This window comes from Aegilops tauschii, chromosome 2, assembly GCF_002575655.3.
Source record: "Aegilops tauschii subsp. strangulata cultivar AL8/78 chromosome 2, Aet v6.0, whole genome shotgun sequence".
NCBI classification, from domain to species: Eukaryota; Viridiplantae; Streptophyta; class Magnoliopsida; order Poales; family Poaceae; genus Aegilops; species Aegilops tauschii.
The window spans coordinates 293429013-293447350 of record NC_053036.3 but is presented as its reverse complement, the minus strand read 5'-3'; the positions used below and the strand labels follow the sequence as shown (position 1 = coordinate 293447350).

The window sequence follows — 18338 nt, the reverse complement described above, 5'->3', positions numbered from 1 at the left end:
TACGACAGTTCTTAGTATGCACTCTGATAGCAACGAAGCCACACAAGTGTCCGGCCATGTCTTCCGGATTGAAGCGGCCTGTGTTTGCTCTTTCAGACATAGTGTCCCTCTTCGATGTCGTCGAGATCCGTGGATATACTTGTGGGAGCCTGGTTTGATACGACGGTTCTTAGTATGTACTCTGGTAGCAACAAAGGCGATGTTCTTAGTATGCACTCTGGTAGCAACGAAGGCGCTCGAGTGTCCGGCCGGACAGGTTGCGGGGTGTTGGCCTTTCTGGCGTGTTTGTGTTGCTTTAGGCCTAGTCTTGCTAGGCATTGTTATAGGTTTTTGCCTGGTTTTCCTCAATAAACCGTGCAACCCCTTTTTTTTCCTTTTTTTTAGCACTCGTCTTATGCGGTGCGTTCTGCCTTTGAGGGTGTGCCATGCCAACATTCGGGAAAAAAACAACACCACAAACTCTTGTAAGCACAACTTCAACATTGATTCTCTCAAAACTTTTACTATGGGAGCTTCTTCAGCACGTACTAGCTATCTCGAGTTGATCAAACAAATCAATTGGTACAATTTTTTCTTGGCCAAAGTATTTTTAGATACTGGATGGTGAGTGTTGACAGGAAGTTTTTGGTGCGGCATATTCATCCGAGTACATTACATGAACATTTACAGTGCTATTCCTCAAACTGGTAATTCATCAAAGTACCCCAAACTCCGGTAATTTGAACTTCAACTTTGATATGATGACATTATTGGTCACGTACCCCTTACCTATATTGGCCCTGTTTGGATCCCTAAGTTAGGTGAGTTCTAGTCAGTTGGGGCTCAAATAACCCAAAAGTATCCAAACATGATGGGTTAGTTTGGGTTAGTTGGATCTAACCCATCTTAAAATATTAGCCCACACTAGAGGTTAGTTCTCCTGGGCCCACTAGAAAAATTAGTAAAAAAAGCTTACCCCTCCCATCCAAAAAGGTACAAAGTAGTCAAATGATTGAGAAAGAATATTTATTGTCAATCTAACCCTACCATCCAAACAGCTCTTTGGTTAGAGTTAGTTTAGGGTTAGTTCAGGGTTAGAATTTAACTCTAACCTCTAACTCATAGAATATCCAAACAGGGCCATTGTTCGAGGGCAAACCTTGGTTGATAGATACCATTGATTGGGAGAACCACAAGTTTTGGAGCTAAGTACTCATCCAAGATACTGTGGGGTTATGGGTGCTAGTAGTGTACTTATATCTCTATTTGACCGTGGGGCTACGGGCAACTTGAACCTACCTTGGTTTGACAACGGAAACTGAGAGTTTTCTTTCTTTTTTTGCAAGAAAATTGAGTTATCTTTCTGAGTTTACTGTGCTCAATTCATACCCATTTACACAACAAATCAATGTGAAAATTGAAAACTAGCAATAGTAACAAAGAATTCAAATGATCCATTAACCGCTCACAAAAAAATCAGATACAACTATGGTATCACGAAGCAAAACCTAAGTACATGGGCTGGGACTCAAAACGATGTTATCACAAAGCCTATGAGCTCGTGTTGTGGCCATCAGATGGCCATTTTGAGTGGTGATGGGCAGGCCAAATGATTGCCAATCAAAAAGTGTGAATTTTATTTAAAAAAATCTCACAAACTGACAAGCACAGCATGAATCAAAATCAACCTTCACAATGGAAACAAGATTCTCACAGCATTTAGGTAGAACAGCTCATTGTGCATAACGAAATTATAGCTAAACAGAACCAAATACTAGATATATAACTGGTTCAAAACAAGGGAGACAGCTAGATGGACATGCCACCAGATGGCCCGTACTGAATTCTTTCAAAGTAGAAAGCGGCATAACTCATTTAAGAGGAATGAACCGGGAGGAGTGTGTGGCACCGATACCGGGCCTACCGTGCTTCACTGGCTTGTAGGAGATAGAGAACTCTGCAAGGTAATGGCCAATCATCTCAGGCTTAATCTCAACCTGGTTGAAGGTCTTGCCATTGTAGACACCGATAAGGCTGCCAATCATCTCAGGGACAATGATCATGTTACGGAGATGTGTCCTCACTGGCTCAGGCTTCTCACCAGCAGGAGCGTCCTTTTTCTGTTCAAGACCAACAAAACAGATTGTCAGTTAACTACATGTTGGCAAAATAAAAAGCTCTAGCTTAAGCTAGTTTTCCCTCAACTAATTCTTTCATCCCAACTCCCCCTCCTTAACTAATTCTTTCATCCAACCTCCCCCTCCGTTTTTGCTTTTGCTGTTTCTACCGGTTTTTGTTAAAACCAACACTACTTAAAAAAACATCTATTTATCAAATAAGATCATGTTTCCTGGTAAGCCAATAAGTATCTCTTACAAAATATGTAAGGTTCCATCTTATGTTTACTTCGATTTGACAACCCCAACTCTTCCATTTAGTCTTGGCTGCTTTTTGGTCAGCTTCTAATTTATGAAATAAAATCATGTTTCATTTAGTAACTGAATAACTGCTGATCCAATCGGAAGCTAAAATACATTTTCAGTGTGCAATTGCATTAAGAAAACAAAAGGTGCCCCTCTGCAACGCACAGGCAATTATATAGTATAGAATAGAAATGCAGCTATAATACAGTGAGATTTGCAACATTACAGTGGAAAGAATGAGAAAAGAGCATATTCTCCTTTTTTTATGTTAGCAGCTCAGAATCATGTTATTTAAGTATAATAGCCGGCATTGCTAGTTATGAATGCACTACTGAAGTTCATATGGTAGAACAAAAGTAGTCGGCTCACATAGTCTGAACTAATTTCAAACTCAGATTATGTGAAGATGGAAAGATCAAATGCATAGCACCATAAACGCTTACACAACAACATACAGCATAGTGAGGAAACCTGACCTTGCGACAGAAAAACAACACATTCTATCTTTAGTCTTACAAAGATCTGAGTTCGTGGCAACCCGTTCACCAAGTTGATAGAAGTTGACACATTTCTCAAACATTCTACGGAGATCAGAGTTTATAGTTTTAGAGAAACTCGGGACCTATGATGGCACAAGTGTTTAAACTTGCAACCAAAACAAAAAATATTGATAGCAATGCACGAGCATGTAGCCAATAGATCTTAAAGATTGTTGGAGGAGACATAAGAGGCACCTGAATTAACAGCATGTGCTCGAGTAACAGAATGTCTATTTCCCAGTACCAATCAGCACATGACGCTAAGATTAACCTTTTAATAAGAGAAGACAATGGTAACATAAACATTTATTGTGACAGAAACCAAACAACTAACTTAAAATCCCTGAGTCCCGCAGTAGTGAGAAGTAGACAGATCCAGGCATCATACCGTATAAGGTAGTAGACTAGTACTCCCTCCGTTCCTAAATACTTGTCTTTCTAGGCATTTCAAATGACTATCACATACGGATGTATGTAGACATATTTTAAAGTGTAGATCCATTCATTTTACTCCGTATGTAGTCACTTGTTGAAATGCCTAGAAAGACAAGTATTTAGGAACGGAGGGAGTAGTAACTTGAGTTATATCAGTCAGAATGTTCATAAAACGGAAACAAAGAAAAAGGACTGGGCAACTCACCGCCTTGCGCAGCTTCTTGACGAGCGCCATGGGCTTCCTCTTGAGACCCCTCTTGAACCTGCCAGAGCACACAGCGATTCATCCACATCAGACGAAGGACAACAAACAACGAAACTCGAACGCGCGAGATGCATAGACAACAGGTACCTTCTGCGGGCGCGAGCGGGGAACATCTGGACAAGGTCGTCGGTGGACATGTCGAGGAGGGCATCGAGATCCACGCCGCGATAGCTGAACTTGCGGAACGTCCTCTTCTTCGGCTGCGCGCCCGCGGCCACCTCCGTGTCAACGTCGACGTCCGCCTGAGGACACGAAACATCGATCCGGCGTTACGAGGGCGACATGGACGGGTTACGAGATGATGCAGGGTTGATGCAGGGTTTCGAACTCACCATGGTCGGGTTGGCTTCGAGCGGGTACGGAGCGGCGGCGGCGGCGGCGGCGGCGAGGAATGGGAAGCTGCGGCTTCTAGGGTTCTGAAGAATGGTTTGTGAGAGTGGGAGCTTATATATATAGCTGGGCGTGGTGATTCATTTGGGCTGGGCTGGTAAATGTTTGGGCGATGCGTGAACCCCCCGCTTGCAGCAGATAGACTCCATGGGCCGGCAGCCAATCAGGCGGTGCGATTTGACCTGTTAGCCATTCTCCAGACACCCCTCAAAAAAAAACATTCTCCAGATCTTTTATGCTCGTCCTCGCCACCAAGAAACTCTAATCCTCCTTTTTTTCTCAAAAAAGAAAAAAAATAGATGCTTTTTTGCGGGAAAAAATGGATTTTATTCCTCGGTAATGAAATTGCAGTCTGCTAATACAATTTGAGCTACTTGTGTGGCAGTCGGCGCAACAAACAATCAATGCTACCACCAGAACGACCAACATTAGCTAGACTATGAGTAACTTTTTTTTTAGAATAACTCTATTTTGATGACGCTCAATTTTTAATGAAATAAACCGGCCATGGGAATTGGTTGTAATATATTTCTATGGAATCTGATTGCATGAACATGAATATTTTAAGCAATGATATATTGCATATGTTTGGTCACATCATAGGTGCACTAAGTTATCGGTATGAAGTTCGGAAAAAAAATAGAAGCATGCGGAAAGAAAATCTTTATTATTAAAGGGGAGTTGATAGTGTCGCCTCCACTACGGTTAAAACCTTCTCACCTTTTTTCTATCCCACCACTTTATCTATGTTAGATTGTATAATACATAGCATCTGTACATGACTTGTATTCTGTATTGTACACCTTGGTGTACCTCTTAGACTGTATAATATGTAGCATCTGTACATGACTTGTATTCTGTATTATACACCCTGGTGTACCTCTTTTATATATGAGATAGCCACACTCGTGTTAGGGTGTCGAGCAGTTTCCCAAACCCTAAGTTTTGCATGGTATCAGAGCGACGGAGAGGTGGAACGGAAAAGTGATGCCAGAGTGGTGTGAGCAGACGGACGTGATGAAAATTGGAACACATTCTCGTCAAACACCACATCACACGAGATGTGGACAAGGTTAGATGAAACATGAAGGCACTTGTACCCCTTGTGAACAGAACTATAACCGAGGAAGACACATTTTTTGGATCGAAACTCGAGCTTGCGCTTATTATAGGGGCGAAGGTGAGGCCAACACGCACACCCAAACACTTTGAGGAACGTACAATTTGGAGTTTCATTAAGTAAGAGTTCAAGTGGTGTTTTCATCCCAAGGAGTCGTGTAGGAAGCCTATTAATAAGAAAATAGGTGGTGGAGACAGCATCACTCCAAAAATGAAAAGGAACTGATGCATGAGCAAGCAAAGCACGGCCAGTTTCAACAATACGATGATGCTTACGTTCAGCAGTGCCATTCTGCTGATGCATATGAGGACACGACACACAATACGAAATCCCAAACTTGTTGAAGAAAGCATTGAGGTTGTGATACTCCCCCCCCCCCCCCATCGGATTGGACATGTATGATTTTATGCTGAAGAAGACGCTCAAAATGGGCTTGAAATTGCAGAAAAATTTCAAACACATCAGATTTACGCTCAATAAGATAAAGCCAAGTGAAGCGACTGTAGTTTCGAAGGAATCACAAGACGGTGCGACATTAGAGAGTGCCCATTTCGAGCTTCAACATGATATGTGCTTGGTAGTCGTCCACTTCTACACGGCGACGCCCTCTCTTTCCAATGGTGATGAAGATCACGATCCGTGGACGGATCTCTCCCAAGGGGGGGAGATGATGCGGAGCATCCCTCGACCATCCCCATGGACGTCACACCACCACCGCAAGCACGGAGAGGACCTAGCACAAGGGCATGTGCACGTGCCATCGAAACCGAGGTTGACTCCTTCCTCTTCGAACTCCATTCGAATTCACATGAGAATTTGGTTCTACCTCAAACGGAATTGTTGTGCATTCTTAGGTACCAAGAAGAAGTCCGTGAAGAAGCTAGGAGGGAGACCCAAGCACATATGGAGAAGAAGAAGGAAGAAGAAGGACGAATCGTGAAGCAAGGAAGGCCCCAGACTACCCCGGATGCCCAACCGTCTACAGCTCGGGTGCCCGGCCCCCTCCTCCAGCTGGCTGGGGAAGACCCTGGCCGCCCCGGGTGCCCGGCCACTTCGGCACCGGGTGCCCGGCCCCGACCTGGGCGTTGGCAGAGGCCACCCCGGGTGCCCGGCCCGTCGGCCCGGGTGCCCGGCCCGTCGGCCCGGGTGCCCGGCCGCCGCACCTCGGCCTCGCCTGGCCGCCCCGGGTACCTGGCCTGCCCCGCCTGGGAGCCTTCCGCCACCCCGGGTGCCCGGCCTCCTCCTGGGCTCGGCCCCAGCCCGCACCGAGTGCCCACGCCATCAACCCCCGGGTGCCCGGCCCAAAGGCTGCTTGGCCGCGGCCTCCCTGACCGGACCGGGTGCCCGGTCCTCCGCACCCCGGGTGCCCGGACGACTCCGAATATACCTGCGTGCATTTTGGGCAATTGACCCTTGTACCCCTCTCTCCCCTCTATGTCGTCCATAGACTATATATGCCCCTTCCCTAGCTCATTTGAGAGGATAGCAAAGTATATGTGAGATATTGAGAGAGCTTTGCTCATCTTCCTCCTCTTGGAGATCATGACCTCCTAAGGGAGAAGATCCTCTTGTGGATTTCAAGGCCCCATCTAGGGAAGGATCCCCATCATAGGATCATCAAGACCTCTTTCCTCATAGGATTGGGATGAACTAGTTACCTCTTATATCTTCTTGTGTTGGATTTGGACCCTTGTATCTCTCTTTGTGTGATTAGATCTAGCACATGTGTGATTGGATCAAGTCAATTTAAGTGTTCCTCTTGTTTTCCCCCTTTGTGTTCTTCTTGTTCTTGGGGATTTCCCCTCCAATTCGTGAAAGATCTTCACCTAGGGTTCCACCCTACAACAGATAGGCTCTGCGTTCACGTACAACGGGTGCAAGACAGTTTTGCACATGCGGAATACTCGGGTTAAACTTGACGAGCCTAGCATGTACAGACATGGCCCGGAACACTGGAGACCGAAAGGTCGAACGTGAATCATATAGTAGATATGATCAACATAGAGATGTTCACCATTGATGACTACTCCATCTCACGTGATGATCGGACATGGTTTAGTTGATTTAGATCACGTATCATTTAGATGACTTGAGGGATGTCTATCTAAGTGGGAGTTCTTAAGTAATTTGATTAATTGAACTTTAATTTATCATGAACTTAGTCCTGATAGTATTTGCAAATTATGTTATAGATCAATAGCTTGCAATGTTCCTAGAGAAAAATAAGTTGAAAGATGATAGTAGCAATGATGCAGACTAGGTCCGTGATCTGAGGATTATCCTCATTGTCGCACAGAAAAATTATGTCCTTGATGCACCGCTAGGTGACAGACCTATTGCAGGAGTAGATGTAGACGTTATGAACGTTTGACAAGCTCGATATGATGACTACTTGATAGTTTAGTGCGCCATGCTTTACGGCTTAGAACCGGGACTTCAAAAACGTTTTGAACGCCACAGAGCATATGAGATGTTCCAAGAGCTGGAATTGGTATTTCAGACTCATGTCTGAGTCAAGAGGTATGAGACCTCTGATAGTACTTTGCCTACAAAATGGAGGAGAATAACTCAACCAGTGAGCATGTGCTCAGAATGTCTGAGTACTACAATTGCTTGAATCAAGTGGGAGTTAATCTTCCAGATAAGATAGTGATTGGCAGAGTTCTCTAGTCACTATCACCAAGTTACTGAAACTTCGTGATGAACTATAATATGCAAGGGATAACGAAAACGATTCCCGAGCTCTTCGTGATGCTGAAATCGATGAAAGTGGAAATCAAGAAAGAGCATCAATTGTTGATGGTTAACAACACCACTAGTTTCAAGAAAAAGGGCAAAGGAAAAGAAAGGGAACTTCAAGAAGAATGACAAGTGAAAGGATCGATATAGTTGACTAGAGGGGGGGTGAATAGGCAACTAACAATTTTTAACCTTTTCTTTCTCAAATTAAACTTTGCATCAAAGTAGGTTGTCTAGATATGCAACTAGGTGAGCAACCTATATGATGCAACAACAACAAGCACACAAGCAAGCAAGAGATGCAACACAATATAAGCTTGCACAAGTAAAGGTACGAAATAACCAAGAGTGGAGCCGGTGAAGACGAGGATGTGTTACGGAAGTTCCTTCCCTTTGAGGGGAAGTACGTCTCCGTTGGAGCGGTGTGAAGGCACAATGCTCCCCAAGAAGCCACTAGGGCCGTCGTATTCTCCTCACGCCCTCACACAATGCGAGATGCCGTGATTCCACTATTGGTGCCCTTGGAGGCGGCGACCGAACCTTTACAAACAAGGTTGGGGCAATCTCCACAACTTAATTGGAGGCTCCCAACGACACCACGAAGCTTCACCACAATGGACTATGGCTCCGAGGTGACCTCAACCGTCTAGGGTGCTCAAACACCCAAGAGTAACAAGATCCACAAGGGATTAGTGGGGGAATCAAATTTCTCTTGGTGGAAGTGTAGATCCGGGCCTTCTCAACCAATCCCTAGAAAATCAACAAGTTTGATTGGCTAGGGAGAGAGATCGGGAGAAAATGGAGCTTGGAGCAACAATGGAGTTTGGGGATGGAAGAGGTAAGTTTTCTTGGAGAAGAAGACCCCTTTATATAGTGGGGGGGGGGACACATCCAACCGTTATGCAGCCCGCAGCCCACATCTGGGCGGTACTACCGTTGCTGGAGCGGTAGTACCGCTGCCACAGCGGCACTACCGCTGTGGCAAGCAGGCAGGCGGGCAAACAGGACAAAGGAGGAAGAAGTACACGCACTAGGGCGGTACTACCGCCCTGAGAGCGGTACTGCCGCTTCCTACACCCGCTGGAAAAACAGGGGAGGGCAGCGAGTAGAGCGGCAGTGGAGCGGAAGTAGGAGCAGTACTACCGCCCTTAGGGCGGTACTACCGCGCCCTACTGCCGTCCCTACTACCACCCCCTGCGTGGTCCTATAGGAAAACCCGACACGAAAAAGTCGAGAGCACAACAGGAGCGGTAGTACCAGCGGCACTAACAAGCGGTACTACCGCCAATAGGCGGTAGTACCGCCCTGGCCGCGGTACTACCGCTTAGCACAAGGCACCCCTTGTTTTGCACAACACGGAAACTCCAACAGGCAAGAAGACAGCGTGGGTGCAAGGAAAATGTGTACGTGATGATTCCACCCATACTCTTCCGAAACGGATCCCCTTTTGATAGTACGGTTATCCCTACGACTCAATTCCACCGTAAAGAAACGAAGGAAAATAATCCGTCCAAAGTGAAGACCTCGAAGGGTAACAATCGCAAAGTGCCCTTATATTAGATCACCTGAAACACTTAGTGCACACGATTAGTCCGCAAACGTATTGTCATCAATCACCAAAACTACTTAAGGGATAAATATGCCCTTACAATCTCCCCCTTTTTGGTGGATTGATGACAACACGGGATTTGCACAAAATAGTAACTGAAAGTAAGCAAACCCCCTTCTAACAAAATATAGACGGGCTCCCCCTAGAGATGTGCACCAAGGAATTAGGATGAAAGGCTATGTGCACATCTTTAGGATCAAACTCCCCCTATATTTTGTAGGTAGACAACATCCTTGCATATAAGAATAACAACAAGTACAACTAAGCAAGGACGAGCAGAGAGCAATAATATAAATGCAGAAAAAGAAGCATCTCACAATATAATAGGGTACTTGATACTAAAGTAAATAGGATAGGGTAGTTCAAATATGTCTTACACCATATGGTCTTGCTCACAGCCGAAAGAAAGCGAACGAAAACGAACGAACACAACGAACACGAGACACGAACACGAACACACCAACACACACGCCAACACAAGACCTAAGGCAAATCGCTAACTCTCCCCCTTTGGCATCAAGACACCAAAAGGGACGACACGACACACGATGGTAGTAGGTCTCCATGGCATTACCAGTCATGCTCCTCCTCCTCCTCATCCTCAGAAACCTCTGCAGCACGGGGAGAAGTATGAACTCCGGTGTCCTCCTCAGTGTCAGACCACGGGCAATGCACTCTGATCCAGGACTCCTCATCAGTGATCCTCTCCTCAGAGCCATCTGGAGCCTCAAGGCCAACCTGTCTCATAATAGCCTTGTCACGGCGACGAGCCATCTTGGCCTCCTTATGAACCTTGTACTGGCCCTTGGCCTGAAAGCAGAACAGACGCTTCATCTTCTCCTTGAGTTTCTTCGCCCAAGAGGGCTCCTCAGATGGGGGCACATACTCCGGCCCATCATCATCATCCTCCTCATCAGATAGGACAGTCTCCTACACTGGAGGTGCCGGAGTAGACGAACTCCACTTCTCCTTCTGACGCAGCTCGATAGTGTCATGAGACACCATGTTGTCTGTGACAAGCTCCTCATCTGGAAACTTGGCTGCCCAAGTGTCCTCGATAAGCTGCATAAGATAGGGCCCTTAGATGATGCACTTGCGTTCCATGACAATAGAGTAAAGTTCAGACCACATCACATGTGACACGTCCAGCACCAGGGGAGAGTCCTTCTCTTCTTGACAGAATAGGAGCAAGTCAACTAGGTAAGAGTGCACCTGATCCAAGTTGCCAACCCGAGGAAACAGACTGTTCCTGAAGATACGATGCATGATGTCAAGGAAGGGCCAGAGCTCATAAGTAACCTTCCCAGTCTCTGACACCTTCCTGGTAGAATAGGGCCAAAGCTTCTCCTTATGAGTAGCAGCAATCTCCTTATGAGGGCGAAACCCAAGTGGGGTCTGGGCACCCTCATCATCGTACGATAAGTTGACCATGAAGTCCTTCCAAGGGGTGGACAGAAGACGGCCATTGGTCATCCAAGTCAGAGTGCGGGCCGGATCATGCCCAAAGTGAACGGTGGCAAAGAACTGGGCCACGAGCTCGGCATCAAAGTCCTTGTTGAAGGAAATGATCCTCTTGATATCCAACTCCTCACACCTCTGTAGAGCATCCCAAAGTATTGCAAGTCCTTCTCCATGTGCGAGAGATCGACAGACTTGACCTTCACAAACAAGTTCTTCTTCTTCTTCTTCAAGACATCGTGATAGATAGACTGCTAAAACCTGTTCCAGAATGGACGGCGCAGAAGAGCAGGCTCCTGGTCCGCATGGTAGGGATTGAGCTTCCTCTTGGTACAGAACTCCATTCTAGACATCTGATTGGCAGGCTTGCGCAAAGCGGAGGTCTTTGACGTTGGAACCTTGGCCTTGCGTCTTGGTGGCGCAGAAGAGACACCCTCACCACCACCAGCAGCAGACTCTGGAACATCTGACGAGCGATAGCGCTTGGAACCTGTTGCACGGTCCGGATTCTTGCGGCGGGCCTGATGCCCGGAGCTACTACCACCTAAAAGCACACGCACACAAAGACCACAAAAGCAAGAGAGCATAAGCCAGGGAAAGACGAAGACCAACAAGAGGATTAGGTATAGAAACAGGAGCAATGGCATCTCAAGGCGGTAGTACCGTGCACCAGAGCGGTAGTACCGCTTATAAGCGGTAGTACCGCTAGGGTACAGTGGTAGTACCACTGGAGCGGTTGTCAGCGGGCTGACACCTACCGCGACAAGGTCCGGTACTACCGGAGATGCAAAAGATCATATTTCTACACCTAATCAACAAACACCCTAGTCTAGCAGTCTCCCAAGTCCTTCCTAAGCCTCGATTCAACAACTAAATCGAGGGATGCAACGAGTATAGCCCAAAAACCTAGATTCAAGAAGGAGAACCAAGGGAGAGAAGAACGGGGGCAATACCGGCATCCATGGCACGAGGAGAGGGTGGGGAATGATCCCACCGGACGGAAACGAGGGAGCCGGCCTGAATCCGGCGGCCCGGTGGCCAGCCTCCGGTGCTTGGGGAGTCGCCTGAGAGAGAGGAGAGGACGAGGGGATGGGGCAAATTGGACGGGTATGGGGGAGTAGACACTCCCCCTGCCCAATACATACCCCACACGCCCAGCCCCAAGCGGTAGTACCGCGCAAGGCACGGTAGTACCGCCCTGGTGCAGATCTGGAGCACGAAGCGCCCATTGAACCACTCCATGGTAGTACCGAGTCTGCCGGGCGGTAGTACTGCTTATAAGCGGTAGTACCGCTCTGCCGACGCGGTAGTACCGCTCAGGCGCCCCAAAGCAGAAACAAGGAGGGGAAAGAAGACTTATGCTCGACTAGAGAAAAACAGCAGGACCACACAAGACACGACAAGCCAAACCCGAACACGACCACACCAAAACACAACCACTCACAAGAGAGAAGCACAAGCAACAAGAAACAACACACAAACAAACTCTCGAGAAGAGAGGGCGGTGGCCATGGCCACCTATGTTTGAGCAAATGATATGGCGCCGCGAAGAATTATCCTTGGGCCCATGACCAAAACTCCTCTTTGAAGCACAAGTACCATAAAAAATGGCTAATGTGAAAGACTCGATCAATTTATGCATAATGGGGGGAGGAAGAGTTCATTGAGAGAACAACACTCCCCCTATGTCCATGCCTACACCTAAACAAGACAACAAGTTGAGTATGGTGGGATGTGCAAGGGTTCAAGTCACATTGCTCGAATCAATGATATTTAGCTCATGCCTTAACTCGCGAAATCTTGCTTCATCCCAGGGCTTCGCGAAAATATCCGCAAGGTTATCATGAGTGTTGACATGGTTGAGCTCGATCTCCCCTCGCCTAATGTGATCCCGGATGAAGTGATACCGAATCTCAATATGCTTCGTCTTGAAGTGTTGGACCGGGTTGAGAGAAATCTTGGTGGCACTTTCATTGTCACACCAAAGAGGCACTTTGTCACAAATGACACCGTAATCCTTTAAAGTTTGCCTCATCCAAAGAAGTTGTGCACAACAACTACCGGCCGCCACATACTCCGCTTCGGTGGACGAGAGAGACACACAACTTTGTTTCTTGGAAGACCAACTCACCAAAGAGCAACCAAGAAATTGGCACCCTCCGGAAGTGGACTTCCTATCCACTTTGTCTCCCGCCCAATCGGAGTCCGAATATCCTACAAGCTTGAAGTTTTCTCCTCATGGGTACCATAAGCCAAAGTTTGGGGTATGAGCCAAATATCGAAAGATTCGCTTGACCGCCACAAAGTGGCTTTCCTTAGTTGCGGCTTGAAACCGTGCACAAATTCCCACACTCAACATGATATCCGGTCTAGATGCACAAAGGTAAAGCAAGGAGCCAGTCATGGAGCGATATACCTTTTGATCCACCGCTTTACCATTGGGAGCAATGTCAAGTTGGCACTTGGTGGGCATTGGAGTGGAAACCGGCTTGACATCACTTAGCTTGAATCTCTTTAGCATGTCTTGAGTGTATTTGGCTTGGTTGATGAAGGTTCCTTCTCTTCTTTGTTTGACTTCGAATCCAAGGAAGAACTTCAACTCTCCCATCGAAGACATCTTGAACTCAGAGGTCATGAGAGCGGCAAATTCCTCATTGAAAGCTTTGTTAGGGGAACCAAAGATAATATCATCAACATATAGTTGGCACACAAACAACTCCCCTTTGACCTTCTTAGTAAAAAGAGTGGGGTCGATTAGCCCAACTTCAAATCCACGGTCTTGTAACAACTCGGTAAGGTGGTCATACCACGCACGTGGGGCTTGTTTAAGGCCATAGAGTGCCTTATCGAGTTGGTACACATGATGGGGAAAGTAGGGATCCTCGAACCCGGGGGGTTGCTTGACATATACCAACTCATTAATAGGACCATTAAGAAAAGCAGTTTTAACATCCATTTGTTGCAACTTAAAGTTGTGATGAGAAGCATAAGCAATCAACAAACGAATGGATTCAAGGCGAGCAACGGGAGCAAAGGTTTCACCGTAGTCGATACCCTTGACTTGGGAGTAGCCTTGTGCCACCAATCTTGCCTTGTTGCGAACGATGGTCCCATGAGCATCTTGCTTGTTCTTGAATATCCACTTGGTTCCAATGACATTGTGGTTCCCCGTTGGCCTTGGCACCAATCTCCACACCTTGTTGTACTCGAAGTTGTTGAGTTCTTCATGCATGGCATTAAGCCAATCCGGATCTTCGAGCGCCTCATATACCTTTTGGGGTTCAACACAAGAGACAAACGCGTGATGTTCACAATAGTTTGCCAATTGTCTAAGAGTGCTTACCCCCTTTTGAATGCTTCCAAGAACATTCTTCATGAGATGACCCTTGGTGGAGAGCTTGGAAGCAATCTTGGCGGCACGACGCTCCAATTCCTCCTCGGGGGTGAGTCGAGGAGCGGTCACTTGATCATCTTGAGTGCCGTCTTGAGCTTGTTCTTGATCTCGAGGAAGCTCTTGATCTTGAACTTGCTCGGAGGAGAGAACTTGACCTTGGGCATCACTTGATGTTACAACACCATCTTGGGATTGATCTTGCCCTTGGTCTTATTCTTGAGGTTGGGGGCCTTCACTTTGTTCTTCGGAAGCGTGTGGGCCTTGGGTTGGTGATGGCTCCACTTGAGTGGAGCATTGTCCTTCTCCTTCGGCCACAAGGGGTTCCTCAATGGGTAGGATAAAACCAACACCCATTCTTCTTATGGCTTGAGGAGGAATTTCATGACCTACATCACAAGTGCCACTTTGCTCCACTTGGGAGCCATTATTCTCATCAAACTCCACGTTACACGTCTCCTCAATAAGCCCCGTGGACTTATTGAGGACACGGTAAGCATGAGAGTTTGTAGCATAACCAACAAATATGCCCTCATAAGCTCTAGCCTCGAATTTAGACAAACAAACACCTTTCTTGAGAATGAAACACTTACACCCGAACACCCGAAAGTACTTGAGGTTGGGCTTGTTACCGGTGAGTATCTCATATGGAGTCTTGTTCAAGCCTTTGCGGAGATAGAGACGATTTGATGCATGACACGCGGTGTTGATGGCTTCGGCCCAAAAGTTGTATGGAGACTTGAACTCCGCCCTCATGGTCCTTGCCGCATCCATCAACGTCCGGTTCTTCCTCTCCGCAACACCATTTTGTTGAGGGGTGTACGGTGCGGAATATTGATGCTTGATCCCCTCATCACTAAGAAACTCATCCAAGGTGTAGTTCTTGAACTCGGTGCCGTTGTCACTTCTTATTGTCAAGATCTTTGCATTGTGTTGACGTTGGGCTTCATTTGCAAAGTCAATGACGGTTTGTTGGGTCTCGCTCTTCCTCTTGAAGAAATATACCCAAGTGTATCTTGAATAGTCATCCACAATGACCAAGCAATACTTTCTACCCCCAAGACTATCAAAGGATGGAGGCCCAAAGAGATCCATATGAAGGAGCTCCAAAGGCCTCTTCGAGTAAATGATAGTCATGGGAGGGTGAGCCTTTTCATGTAGCTTTCCTTCGATACAAGCACTGCAAGCACGATCTTTAGCAAAACTAACATTCGTTAGTCCACGGACATGGTCCCCCTTGAGAAGACTTTGCAAAGATCTCATATTGACATGGGCTAGACGGTGATGCCAAAGCCATCCCACGTCAACTTTAGCCATTAGGCATGTCGCGGTCTTAGTGGGTCGCTCCGAAAAGTTAATCACATAGAGACCGTTCTCGACATGCCCAACAAAGGCTACTTTAAGAGTCTTGCTCCACAAGAGGGCCACAGTGTCAATATCAAAGAAGGTGGCAAAGCCCATGAGTGCAAGTTGACGAACGGAAAGTAAATTGTATGCAAGGGACTCAACAAGCATGACCTTCTCGATCGTGAGATCATGAGAAATGACAACCTTACCGAGTCCCAATACCTTGGACGACTAGGCATCACCCTACTCGACATTGGTGGGCATAGATGGAATCTTGTGCACGTCCACCACCAAGTCCTTGCTTGCGGCCATATGATTTGTAGCTCCACTATCGAGCAACCATGATCCCCCACCGGAAGCAAACACCTACAAGAGATCAATGCTTGGATTTAGGTACCCATTTTGTAATGGGTCCTTTGATGTTAGTGACAAGGGTCTTAGGAACCCAAATAGACCATTCAATGTACTCATAAGGAGAACCAACAAATTTGGCATAAACATGCCCATCACTAGCACGACACAACACGTAAGAAGGGTTAAAGTCGCCGGCTTTGTTGGAAGGGGTGGCATTGCTTCTCTTGGCACCACCACCCTTCACATTATTCTTCTTCTCCTTGGAAGCACCCTCTCCCTCCTTCACAAAGGTTTGCTTGAGAGGGGGAGGTCGTTTGGTCTTGTCATTCTTCTTCTTGTTCTTGGGCATGGGTGCAAACCCAATCCCTTCCTTGGCCACAGCTTCCTTTTGATTGCTCAAAAGGTTGTTGAGGTTCTTCTCACCTTGTATGCAAGACACAAGGCCTTTCTCAAGTTGCATCTTCAACTTGGCATTCTCCTCAATAAGATGCACATGTTCACAACATGGGTTAGTAGCATTTGCATTATCAATCAAAACCATATGAGGAAAGGTGGCTTTCTCCTTAGTTAGCTTCACTTGGAGTTGATCGTGAGACTCTTAAGACTAGCATGAATACCTTTCAAGGCTTTATGGGCCTTGTCAAGTATATCAAACTCTTCCTTGAGTCTAGCAAGATCAACTTCAAGTTTGGCCTTCTCAGAATTTAGCACACGAGATAAGACACAAGCATGATCAAGATCTTTCTTTAATTTAGCATGATCATCGTTGTGACTCCTCAAGAGCCAAACGAAGACCACGCTATTCCTCAAGAGCATTAGAGAGATCCGATATCTCATCGGCATAATCACGACTATGCCCCTCCATCTTAGAGATGGTTTCTTCATGAGCCTCGATGGTGTCATTGGCTTCACCAAGTTGTTCCAAGAGAGCAACAAAGTGCTTCTTGGACTTACCCTTGAGCTTACTCATAAAGGAATCAAACTCATTTTCTTCCTCATTAGGCCCCACATTTTCATCAATGCAATCCGTCAAGGAAGGATTAGTAATGATGGTTACCTTGTTGGTTGCTTTAGCCATGAGGCACTTGGCGATGATGTTCTCATTGGGTGATTCGAAGAGGGATACCCGAGGAGTTGTTGCAATGGCCACGGAGGCCATAGCAACCGAGTCACCGCCTTCATCATCATCATCATCCTCATTGTACTCTTCTTGTGCAACCAACCCCTTGGGAGGAGTCCTCTTGGTGAAGTTGCTCTTGTTAGGGAAAGACTTGGCTTTGTCCTTTCGAATGAGCTTGCCACCATTGTCTTCTCTCTTCCCATAAGGGCATTCCGCAACAAAATGGCTCACATTGCCACAATTATAGCACGTCCTCACGCGTTGCTTGACCTTGTTGCCACTTGAGTTGTTCTTGTTGAAGTTGGGCCTTGAGTTCTTCTTACTCCAAAATTGTCGTGAAGCGAGAGCCATGTGCTCATGATAATCATACTTTGTATCTTCGGGGTTGTTCTCATCTTCTTCCTCTTCTTCTTCTTCTTCTTCTTCCACACTAACCTTGGCCTTTAATGCAAGGTTGGGCTTCTTTGCTCTTTGAGAACGTAGCACCGCATTGTCGGCGGTCTTGTCCAGGATGCTCATAGCCACAAACTCATCCAACACTTCACTTGAGGACAAAGTGTGCAAGTCCGGCCTTTGACAAATGACGGAGGACATGGCCTTGTGGTAAGGCATCATTGCCTTGAGGAATTTGCGCTTGATCCAATTGTCATCCGTGTCCTTGCTCCCATGATCTCAGAGTGAGACCGCGAGTTTGGTTACTCTCCGATAAAGCTCGCGAGGTTCTTCATCTTCTTTCATTGCAAACTCATCGGCTTCATCTTGCACCACTTCATAGTTGGAGCATTGAATGCTTGCGCTACCCCGGTAGAGGGAGACAACACAAAGCCATGCATCTTTGGCCAAGGCGAAGGGCCGAAGATGAGGGAGATCTTCGGGTGGAATTGCATCTTGGATGATGAAGAGAGCATTCTCATTGAATTGATTATCCGCGGCTTCTCTAGGGGTGAAGTTGCTTGGGTCATGCGGATAGAAACCTTCTTCAATGATTCTCCAAAGATTAGTATTCACATGATTTAAATGACGCTTAAAGCGATAAACCCAAGAATCAAAGTCCTCATTTTTCACAATCTTAGGGGGAGGACCGGCATGATTCAAATGAGTAGAAGGAATCGGTCCACCATAAACAAGTGGAGGTTCCACATGGGCAAAGATGCCGGTGCCATTCTTAC

The 18338-nt window shown here is 46.6% G+C and overlaps 1 protein-coding gene across 1 annotated transcript; it reads right to left on the bottom strand.

Moving 5' to 3' along the window:
- Nucleotides 1–1652: 1652 nt before the first annotated feature.
- On the bottom strand, nucleotides 1653–4171 carry LOC109757899 (small ribosomal subunit protein uS19). The gene is made up of 4 exons (XM_020316744.2): nucleotides 3974–4171; nucleotides 3729–3883; nucleotides 3582–3639; nucleotides 1653–2099 (listed from the first exon to the last, which is right to left on the bottom strand). Exons 1-4 carry the CDS (start codon nucleotides 3974–3976, stop codon nucleotides 1851–1853), a joined length of 465 nt encoding a protein of 154 aa, XP_020172333.1. The 5' UTR covers nucleotides 3977–4171; the 3' UTR covers nucleotides 1653–1850.
- Nucleotides 4172–18338: the final 14167 nt, after the last annotated feature.